Source organism: Ranitomeya variabilis, chromosome 1 (genome assembly GCF_051348905.1).
Source record: "Ranitomeya variabilis isolate aRanVar5 chromosome 1, aRanVar5.hap1, whole genome shotgun sequence".
In the NCBI taxonomy this organism is placed as follows: domain Eukaryota; kingdom Metazoa; phylum Chordata; class Amphibia; order Anura; family Dendrobatidae; genus Ranitomeya; species Ranitomeya variabilis.
Window position 1 is genome coordinate 362,552,345 of NC_135232.1, and position 12,138 is coordinate 362,564,482.

The 12,138-nt window shown below is 40.9% G+C and overlaps 1 protein-coding gene across 3 annotated transcripts in view; it reads left to right on the forward strand.

The window, feature by feature from the left end:
• Nucleotides 1-12,138, forward strand: part of AGTPBP1 (ATP/GTP binding carboxypeptidase 1) — a 209,757-nt gene that overhangs the window by 139,361 nt on the left and 58,258 nt on the right. For all 3 annotated transcript variants that reach the window (XM_077248949.1, XM_077248951.1, XM_077248950.1), the window contains 4 exons: nt 1,541-1,635; nt 2,721-2,837; nt 8,916-9,610; nt 10,758-10,841. In XM_077248949.1, the coding sequence (XP_077105064.1) occupies nt 1,541-1,635; nt 2,721-2,837; nt 8,916-9,610; nt 10,758-10,841 (991 nt within the window). The remainder of the gene's footprint in view (nt 1-1,540; nt 1,636-2,720; nt 2,838-8,915; nt 9,611-10,757; nt 10,842-12,138) is intronic.

The window sequence follows — 12,138 nt, forward strand, 5'->3', positions numbered from 1 at the left end:
CACCTGCAGAGACGGACATGCGGTACGTCTCTCCAGACCGCAGAATGTCAACTTCTCTTGTGGAGACGCGAGCCTCCGCATGAGAAATTTCATCCATAGAATGTATCGGACACAGTGAATCCTCATGGTTCAGTGAACACATGCGAATTCACATGCATTCAATAGACGGCAGGGCTTTGCACATGTGCTGCATCCAAAGCACTGCCAGTTCCGGATTGTGTGCACCTACCCTTAAACCGCTTCCCGACCTCCGCCGTACTATTACTGCGGAGGTCGGGTCTCCTGCTTTGATGTGGGCTCCAGAACTGAGCCCGCATCGAAGCCGGGACATGTCAGCTGTTTTGAACAGCTGACATGTGCCCGCAATAGCAGCGGGTGAAATTGCGATTCACCCTCCACTATTAACTAGTTAAATGGCGCAGTCAAATGCTGACAGCGGCATTTAACCGGCGCTTCCGGCCGTGCGGTCTGAAATGCGCGCATCGCCGACCCCCGTTACATGATCGGGGGTCAGAGATGCGTCAGGATAGTAACCATAGAGGTCCTTGAGACCTCTATGGTTACTGATGCCAGCCTGCTGTGAGCGCCACCCTGTGGTCGGCGCTCATAGCAAGCATGCAATTCAGCTACATAGCAGCGATATGATGATCGCTGCTATGTAGCTGAGCCGATCCAGTTGTGCCAGCTTCTAGCCTCCCATGGAGGCTATTGAAGCATGGCAAAAGTAAAAAAAAAAAAAAAAAAGTTTAAAAAAATATTTAAAAAAATATAAAAGTTTAAATCACCCCCCTTTCGCCCCATTCAAAATAAAACAATAAAAAAAATCAAACCTACACATATTTGGTATCGCCGCGTTCAGAATCGCCCAATCTATCAATAAAAAAAGGATTAACCTGCGTAAACAGCAGGTAAACAGCTTAGTGAGAAAAACATTTTTAAACGCCAGAATTAAGTTTTTTTTGGTCGCCGCGACATTGCATTAAAATGCAATAACGGGCGATTAAAAGAACGTTTCTGCACCAAAATGGTGTCATTATAAATGTCAGCTCGGCACGCAAAAAATAAGCCCTCACCCGACCTCAGATCACGAAAAATGGAGACGCTATGGGTATCGGAAAATGGCGCTTTTTTTTTTTTTTAACAAAGTTTGGAATTTTTTTTTACCACTTAGATAAAACGTAACCTAGACATGTTTGGTGTCTATGAACTTGTAATGACCTGGAGAATCATTATGGCTCTGGGAAGGAGGGGAGGGAAAAAGGAGAACGCAAAAACGGAAAAGGGCAAGGTCTTGAAGGGGTTAAAATCCTAGATAATAGGCTTAGTAGTAGTAAAAAATGTATTTCACTGTATAATCTTGGACCATTTTAAGGATTAATTTCCTTAAACTGGTCATGGAGGCAGCAGATGACATACGATTACCTATGTGTGATTTCTAATCATATGTGTCAAAATTGTGAAATAACTTGTAGGACATATATTGCATGTGTCACATGAAGTTATGCTGCATATTCTTTGTCAAATATTCTTTTGTCTTTAGTGGATGATGTAGTGGATGAGAGTGATGACAACGATGATACTGAAGCAGATGCTGAAGCCGATGCTGAGAATGAAGATGATAATGATCAGTTTAAGGTTTGTTATCTGCTTGTTCTCAAAGGCCATATAAAGAAAAAAAAATGGCCTTGCACAAAGTAGAATTTTTTATCATTCATTAAATCTTTTGTATTTTTTATTTATGTTTACTGGTTTCCTGAGAGATGCAAGGAGCATGTTCAAAGAGATAGGAACAGACTCAGGAAAGTATTTTTGCCAGAATTCTGGCCAGAATACCTTGAAATGTCACAATAACGTTGCAACTTTTGACCATTTCATGCCAGCCTTGTCCAGTTTTGACAAAATGGGAAGAGTTGGGTTGGGGCACTCTGCCATATATTGTATTTGAGCTCTTCCTTGTTCCTTAAGGAGGCAGCCATTTTTCTTTTTTTCACTTTCATTTTTTTATTGTTTTATCTCCACCTTCTAAGAGCCATCATTTTTTTCCATGAATCTAGCCATGCCACAGCTAGATTTTATGTAAGACAAGATGCATTTTTCCTAATAATAATGTATTAAAAAACATTAAAAAGAAACCTTCATAAAGTTCATGTTGTGGAATTGACAAGAGAACAATTCTGCCTATCGACCAGTGTATGCAGGCGTTTTTCATGGCTAGTTTTGATGAAGGATCAGGGTGAAGTACAAGGCAGCTGATTCATTAAGAGGCACATTAATAGAGCGAGGCACGAAGTGGTGTGCTCCTTGTCTGATTCACCAAAAATCTTACCCCAGTCAAAGATTGGAGTAAGATTTTCACCACCACCATTCATTATTAATTTGACCAATGAAGGTTGCCAAGTACCCCATCACACACCCAAGCGTCAAAACTTTGATGAATCAGAGCTTTAATCTCCAAGTTCTGGCAGCTTATAAACCATGTTGTACATGATATTACTGAATTAAATAATAGTGATAAATCCAACCTCGGCATCTCACCCTCATTAAGTTCTAAAAAATGGATGATCTGTTTTTGCTTCTAGGAAAGTAGATGGTGTCCATGAAGGATCCATTGCACCTCTTACACAGAATTGTCACCTCCTAGACTGAGGATAGTAAAACGTCTGTGTACTGAGCATCTCCTGCCCCATTTGTTTTCTGTAATATTTCCATTTTATTCCCAGAATGATGACATAGAGACGGATATCAGTAAGTTGAAACCTGCTCAAGACGTGGCAAGACCATTAGAAGATCTGAAAATATATGAACGTTTTTTTCCAGAACTCTCTGACGATTTCCAGGTAAGAGAAACTCATGATGTTAACTGTGGTGACCCACCGGTGACCGAGAAGCTGGGCGAGAGGGTCCCTTGGAGTCTGATTTGTGATATGTTTCGGCTCAGTGTGAAAGTGGAGTTAGGTTGTAGTTAAGAAACTTCTATTATTTATAGTTGTCTTGTCTGTGTCCCTCTTAGGGACCCAAAGTCATTTTAATCTAGTGATCTTTTTCAGTTTTGCACCGAGTGAAGACAGCACCCTGATCGTTGATGCTATAGCGAATGTAGCTATTTTAGTTATTTCCTCCCATGAGGCACCATGACATATGCAATACTTCAGGCTTTATTACCCCTTTCCTGGAAAAAGATGTTATATTCACAGCCTGGGAAGGGGCCTGCTGGTGTGGAGGGGCCTCAGGAGCTGAGCTGCCTTCACACTTGGCTTATATCGGCTATATTATATAGTTGGCATCTGTCTCTAACAGTCGCGGTTGGCTCCGAGTTGTGGTCACTACTGTTAATCACTTTAGTGCTGATGTTTTAACCGCATAATTTGAATGGAATGCGCAGCAGCTCACATCGGCCTCCCCATAATGTGATTGCAGGGGACTGATGGGTTATTATAACAGCCATGGAGACCCCCGTCGCAATAACCTTGATCCTTCTGTGAAGCTTGGCCGTAGTCTGAGCTCCATAGGAAACCAAGATTTTCACTATATCCTGCAATATCGTATTATTATTGCAGTATCTTAATATATACATACCTTGTAATGTCTTCACATCCTGTTCCATCCAGATGTGTCCGGATCCCAGAATTCCAAGCGGCAGAAGTACACCGACTGCCATATTTGGGCACCCAAGTGATGGGTGTCTCAATATGGAAACTGCTGGTGGTACCAGCCTCTTGCACGGTACCACCAGCAGAACACCGTCGCAACACACACACACACACACACACACACACACACACACACACACACACACACACACACACACACACACACACACACACTGTATAGGCCATACGCACTACACACACACACACACACACACACACACACACACACACACACACACACACACACACACACACACACACACACACTATACGCCGTATGCAGCCTCTTGTGCGCTACCACCAGCTGAACACCGTCGTGAACTCGCCGCCCCCGGGATCAGCTGATTGATTCACTGACCGCTGCCATCTTTGTACAGGAGGAGCGCATGGGCAATTTTAATGTGACCGCCGCTATCTGTCTGCACAAAGATGGTGGCGGTCTGATTTACTGCACCTGCACGAATTCCGTGCAGGAGCAGTGAATCATTCAGCTGACCCCGGCTGCAGATAAGCGACGTGTCTACAGGCAGAGGAAGCTGGTCACATTAAAGAGGTTTTCCCACGAACGAAATTGTCTGTGTCTGACCGTGTATGGAGCATACCACTCCTATATATCTCCTGGGCAGGGGAGGAAGCAAAAGACAATGCTGACATCACAGCAGGGGATCACAGAGGATTCGTTTTGTCAAGTAAAATATTTTACAGTTTTTAAACAATATTTTACCTCACAAAATGTATCCTCTGCGATCTCCTGCTGTAATGTCACTATTGTCTTTTGCAAGACAGCAGACAAGGGGGATAGCACATGGGGTACACAGGTCAAAGAAGAGAGCACCGACTGGAGAAGTCAGCACCTGGGGAAAGAGAGAGTGGATAGGTGGGGCAGCTCATGAGGGGGGGGGAGAGATTCTCAACGCTGCAAAGCCTGCCCCCATCGTGACATTACCGCCCTCCATCTAGTATAGTATAAGTGATTATACCATCGCAGTATCAAATCCAGGGACTTAAATATAATGTAAAAAATATATATATTTTTTTTATTTCTCAAAAGTGTTCTATAAGTTCTCATCACATCAATTTTCCACTGTTAAAGGGTAAAAAAAACATGTGATATCGCTACCTTCTTAAAAGTCCAATCTGTTAACTTTAGGTAAATGTTGCAAAGATAGAAAAATAAAAATGGCAGAATTTTTTGGGGCACTTCGCTTCCCTAAAAAATGTAGTAATAAGCAATCAAAGCATTTTTTGTACAGTTTACTGTTAGGAGTTAAAATATCATCTCACTAATCACTATGCAAAAAAACAAGCCCTCTCATCAACAAAAAAAATGTTACGGGTCTAGTAAAATGGTGACAGCAAAAAAATCTTTCATCCCATAAATAGAAAACATTGATGCGAGTTTGGTATTGTCATAATCAGACTGACGTGGACAATTATGTTTCCAGGTCATTTTACCACACAATGAACACTGTAAAAACAAAACCCCCAAAACAATGCATTTATTTATCATTATTATTATTATTATTTATATAGCACCATTGATTCCATGGTGCTGTACATGAGAAGGGGTTATATACAAATTACAGATATCACTTACAGTAAGCAAACTAACAATGACAGACTGATACAGAGGGGCGAGGACCCTGCCCTTGCGGGCTTATATTCTACAGGATGGTGGGGATGGAGACAATAGGTTAAGGGTTGCAGCAGCTCCGGTGCTGGTGAAGCGGTAGCTCTGGTAGTGATGAGGAGGCAGCGGGGTCATTGCAGGCTGTAGGCTTTTCTGAAGAGTTCCGTCTGTAGGATCCGATTGTGGTTGATAGTCGGACGTGTTGGAGCAAAGAATTCCAGAGGATGGGGGATATTCTGGGGAAGTCTTGGAGGTGGTTGGGTGAGGAGCGAATAAGTTATTTCATCACACTTGTAATTATTATGCACCTGCTTTAGAATTGCTTGACGTCAGGCTTCTAGGTCTCAGATTTAATTTATGAGGGAACCTGACCTCTAGTACTTAAAGGGAACCTGTCACCCCCAAAATCAAAGATGAGCTAAGCCCACCAGCAAAAGGGGCTTATCTACAGCATTCTGTAATACTGTAGATAAGCCCCCGAAGTATCCTATAAGATGAGAAAAAGAGGTTAGATTATACTCACCCAGGGCGGTCCCCCTGCTGTCCGGGTACGATGGGCGTCACGGTCCAGTCCGGGGCCTCCTTTCTTCATAGGATGACGTCCTCTTGTCTTCATGCTGCGGCTCTGGCGCAGGCTTACTTTGTTTGCCCTGTTGAGGGCAGAGCAAAGTACTGCAGTGCACAGGTGCTAGGCCTCTCTGACCTTTCCCTGCACCTGCGCACTACAATACTTTGCTCTTCCCTCAACAGGGCAGACAAAGTACGCCTGCGCTGGAGCCGCAGCGTGAAGACAAGAAGAGGAAATCATCGTAAGAAGATGGGAGGCCCCAGACCGGACCGCGAGGCCCATCGGATCGGACCTGAGACACCCATCGGACCGGACCGCAGCGGGACCACCCCGGGTGAGTATAATCTAACCTTTTTCTCATTTTTCAGTATACATCAGGGCCTTATCTACAGCATTACAGAATGTTGTAGATAAGCCCCTGATGCTGGTGGGCTTAGTTCATCTTCGATTTTGGGGGTGACAGGTTCCCTTTAAAGACTAACAATCGTCTTAAGAAAAAAATCAATAATACACTTGAAAAGAAGAAACTTTTTAATATATCCTTTTAGAGAACTCCTTTTCTTCTCCAGAACTGATCATTTATCATGAAAATTTTCAATTCATGAGTAAAATTTTTCTTGGTGACTTTAGATTTTCCCAGTGCTGAGATAGGAGATGATAGTTAGTGCTGATAAATGTCTATGCAGAACTGTGTCATCTGAGAAGAACTTGCAGGACATTATCTATGTCTTCATCTACCCACCACCTTTACTCCTTATAGAACTTTGAGTACCAACTGTCATCTCCTATCGCAAGTATTGGGAACATTTTTATTCACTAAGCACAGATTTTACCCATGAATTGAGAATGAAGGATCAGTCCAGGAGGAGAAAAAAAGCCGATTCCTCCGATAAGATATATCAGAGTTGCTTATTTTCATGTGTATGATGGTCAAATGATATATTACACTGTTCCTTTAGAAATTAATGAGCTGTTCTGTAAAAAAAGATCCTTGAGAGCTACAGAGATGTTCTATAAAGCGGCTTTCAACACTGTCGAATATATAAGGTTTCCTTTAAGGCGGACCACCCTTTAATAACATAAACTTACCTAATAGTGTATCTAAAAATACTCATTAACCATTCAAATTTACTTAACTGATAATTTTGCAAATACTTTTGCTTGGCCCGTTTGGAAACATACTAAGGTTTTTTTTGGAGTTTGCTGTGAGACATGCTTAACTTCATGAAGAGTCATGGGGAGCACTGTGAAAAAAAAAATAGGTGGTTGCTGCAAAAAATCTATCTGGTTGTGACTCTTCTCTGAAAAAACAACAGTTTGACATGGGGTGTTGGTAGCCACACTTTTCATAATCAGAAGATCACCACTGATATTTGCTGGGGTATGTTCACACTGCATCTTTTTCTGGAGTTTTCTGAGCGGCTCAGCTCTTAAAATCACAGGAAAAATGCATGTTAAGATGCTCAGAGGAAGCTAAAAAAAGCAAATCAAATCTTCAGACTTTTGAACTCTTTGAAAGTCTGAAGCATTTTAAAGATTCCCGGTTGGATAAAAGAAAGTGCCTGTCACTACTTTGAAGCAGCTATTGACGGAAAACATTCCAAACTAGGCACATTTCAATGAAAAAGTTTCAAAAAGAAAAAAAAATAGAAAAAGAGCACAAAAACTCTCTTACTATGACGGAAAAGCTCCTCCAAAAACGTCCTAAAAGAAGGAGCGTTTCCTGAAGCGGTTTCCACTTGAAAACTTGTTTTTTGTGACCACCAGAAAAACAAACTCTGTGTGAACATATCGTACGGTGTTTTCCAAGCCAGAGTTAATACTCTTCTGTACTTTAATTGAAAGTCTACAAAATTTAGGATTTATTTTAGCCATCAATGGAGGCAGTAGGGTTGAGGAAATCAAAATTGGAATACGATAAGTCAAGGATCTGTTAAAGTTGTTGGATGATTTCTGTAGATTTTATTTTTTTTTTATAAAATAAACTGTGGTGAAATATGTGTGTATATATATCTATATGTGTGTAGTGACAAATGTCTAGGGTTATATGTGTGACTAGTGATAATGTAACATCTGTCCTGAAGGCAAGTTGCACCTAGGTATTAATAGGTACTTCCTTGGGACTAGTAGAAATTGTGTCTCCATATCTCACCAGGAGGTCTAGCTAGGGCCAAGATGAAAGATAACATTTGGCACCTCCTAGGTCTTGGAGGGGAGATGCTAATTGCGGCCTGAGGGGATCTATTCCTGAGAACCTTTTCACAAGTGTCTCAAGAGAAAAATAATATATTCATTAGTAGCGCGGCCGTGGCCAATCAAAAAGCCAGCAATTATGATATTAACCTGAGGGGCTGGTCTAGAAACCTGACCTCCAGACCAAAGTTATAAATTTAGGCTGCAGACAAAGAATGATGTTCACATGATGGGGGCAGCCTGAGAAGCTGGTGTGATCCAATCTACATTCGTCCTACCCTCAGGGAGCAGAAAGCAACTACCAGTTAGATAACTTCTGTAAGTTTCTCCTGTTTATTTTGATGCAGTTTTGCATAAGTTGTATGTCTTTTTATTATCATATTTTTATACCTTTTTCTTATTGTAAGCATTGAACCTTTTGTTATTAAAGTATAAAACTTTAACAAGTTGAACCTTGAATGTTCTAAAAGAATCCATAGCCTAAGGTGTGTGAGCCTTATGAGTGATAGACATTATTAGCATTATTAGTTTCAGGAATCATCGCCCGTGTATTCGATGATTGGTGGCAGCGTGTATGAGCGGGTGTGTGGCCTGGGTCAGTGTGTGATTTATGCTCCCATTACAGCATAGGACAGAGGTTGAATGCTGGACTGAGAGTGGGGAGATAGATTAACCCTTGCAGGCACAACCCCAAGTCACGTGTGAGAGCGGGCACGTGACGAATAAGTGACACCACGGAGAAGGGATCCGTGACACTGTTCAAAAAATCTGGTGGATTATTCAGACTTCTTTAACATCTGCAGATATTTGTTTTTACTCTTGTTTTTATTGTGCATTTACCTTGCCAAAACAATTTGTTTTATCATTGTTAAAGGACTTTGACTTGGTGTCAAACGAACCAGTGCCAGGAGCAAACCATGGTGGTCCTATTGTTGTTCCCACAGCAGGAGAGGAAACCCCATATAAGCCAAGACATATCATGAAGGATCTATCAAGGAAAAGTAGTAATATTTCTTTAGAAGATGAATGTAATAAAAGACCAACATTTTTCGATGTGTCAAAGAAAGACACTAAGAAAGACCGCAACAACTCATTTCTACAGACTCATGGTGACATCGACAGGTCATCAGGCTTCTTCTTGAACAATGATGTTGTAAGGGATCTCGACAAACTCTCACTACATAAGTCTTCATCCAGCAACCATTACAAAAATGGATGTGTATCAGCTAAAGATAAGCCCAATGCCTTATCTCATTCCTGTATTAAATCTGCTCAGTCATGTGGTAACAACCTATTTGACAAACATTCTGTGAATTTAGGACCTTTATGTTGCTCTGGAGTTTTTCCTGATGACGATGAAGATGCAAGTCCTTTGGAGGGAGGAGGATTGCAGAACATGCTTGACACAGAAAACTTACTGCCCCTGCATGATCCAGATCTTTATATTGAAATTGTAAAAAATACCAAATCAGTCCCTGAATACTCAGAAGTGGCATATCCAGATTACTTTGGTCACGTACCTCCATTTTTCAAAGAGCCTATATTAGAAAGACCATATGGTGTACAAAGGTGAGTTACTAATATTCACCCCTCCCTCAATTCTACACAAATGAGCTGGGGGTAAAAAAAAAAAGTAATTTGAGAGCTGAAAATTCAGGTAAGACTACAGCTTAGTGCAAAATACCTTTTTACTTCATGCTGCCACTCTCAGAATTAGAGAGTTACAAAAGCTCAGTTATGAGGAGTTGTTTAATTTGGAACCTTACAACAGACAAGGGGGTCTTTGTTAGATCCCCAGTTGTCACAGTAAAGCATCGAGTCCACACGATTGTGTTGTGAGAAACCCGCAGGGAGGGAAGCTGCCTCCATCTGTCAAACCCCCTTAGGGGCTATGGTCGCTAGTGACTACAGCACTCAAGTGGTTAAATGAACAGAGACCAACTTTACTACCCTCCAGTTATTACTTGATGCCCAATGCTGTTAGCGCAGCAGCCTATGTAGTGCTTTGCGCTGCTCAATGCCGATATAATCGTCTTCTAAATCTGTACCCTTAAAGGAGTTGCCCACTGTTCGGACAACCCCTTCTCAATCTCTGTTTCCCAATAAAATAAGTGACACAGTAAAATTATACCACCTATTCTCAGGTGTCAGCGCCATTCTAGCGGTGTCCGCACTGGCTCTCCTGGGGCTAGCATGACATTATGTCATGTGACGCCTGTGGCCAATCAGTGCTGGCTTCATCCCACTCTCCTTCAGACTTAATTGACATCTGGAGGAAGTGAGAGAACTGCTACAGCTCTGACTTCTTCCAGATATCTGATTTGCCTGAAGGAGAGGAGAGTCAAGTCATCGCTGATGGGCCACTGGGATCACATGACATAATGTCAGGCAAGCTAGTGCCGACACTAGACATAAAGTATAGGTGTTACTATTTTACCGGGGGAAAAATAGGGATTAAGAAGGGTTATACCCAAAATCACAAGAAGAGCAACATATTTGTTGTTGGTCACTGGGGATATGAGACCATTTTAATGAATTTATGTTGAAATTTTTTTTTTGTGCACTTCCTACGAGAGTTAATTAAATACTGTTTTTTTTTAATATATTTTTAAATATGGTACACCAACATTTTGAGTCAATTTTTTTAATTTTATCAAGGGAACTTTATTTAATTCATAGTCATTCCTAACGATTACCTCTTTAATATTTGCTCCAGGACGAAGATAGCTCAGGATATTGAAAGAATGATTCATCCCAATGACATAATCGATCGGGTTATCTATGACCTCGATAGTCTCAGGTAAGGTGCTTTATTACAGTGAAGTATTGAATCCACGTGGTGATGTGCTGATTTAAAAAAATGGGGGGCAAAGATTAAAGTGTCATGAATGCATTGTCACTGGAAAAAATATTTCTGATTCTACTAATATGAAAGAAGTGTCAGTTCAATAAACCATGCATATTGTTGTCCCCAGCGTGGCCTGAAAAAGACAATTTCAAGTGGTTTTATAGAGATTACAGCACCCACTTTTTATTATAATAAGCCATTCTGTACTTTATCTGTAGTTGTTTGACTTTTCAGTATTTTTCTTGGATACACCATAGGTATAAATGTAGTTTCATGCCATTTATATACAGTTGTGATCAAAAGTTTACATACCCTGGCCGAATTTTTGCTTTCTGGACTTTTTTTTAGAGAGTATGAATGATGCCACCAAAACTTTTTCTCCACTCATGGTTAGTGGTTGGGTGAATCCATTTGTTGTCAAACTACTGTGTTTTCTCTTTTTAAATTATAATGACAACCCAAAACATCTAAATTACCCTGATCAAAACTTTACATACCCTGCTGATTTTGGCCTGATAACATGCACAGAAGTTGACACAAATGGGTTTGAATGGCTTCTAAAGGTAACATCCAATGGATGTGCCATTTCTGGGGCAGATGAGAACTGGTCTTAATAGTGTGGGAAGGGGAAATATCCATGGCCATCCCCAGCTTATTAATATCGGCCTTTGCTGATTATTAAAAATAGGGAGGACCCCACGTCATTTTTTCATGAATTAATTAGCTAAATACAATTGCTGAAAACTACACACGAAAAGCCTGGATTATAGATCTCACTGACCTCTTTCTAACGGTTCGGGCTGTGAATTTACTGTATTTGGCTGATGAAATGTTGGCTTTGCTTTGAGATGTGTGCGTAAAAATATGACGTCATTTTTTTTCTTTTACCTATTGACTTACAATTGCCAAATGCGATCCGATTCTTGCAATCTCAGTCTTGTCCGAGCTGAAAAAAAATCTTGCAGATGAGCACTTAATCATTTACTAATATTGCTCAGAATGCAATGTGATGTTTTCTCGCATTGCACTCATGCAATTTATGCACTCATGTGAATGAGCCCTAAATGTGATTAGCTAATTCTGCACATCACATCACATCCCCAATTCTAAGAGGGTGCTCACACTTATGCAACTACATTATTTTAGTTTTGTTATTGTTTTATTTCCGCCCTGAAAATGATTTCATTTTTTTTTGTCAATGGATTTGTAGATATCATGGGTGACCTTAAAGGTGGAAAAAGTTCTGAAA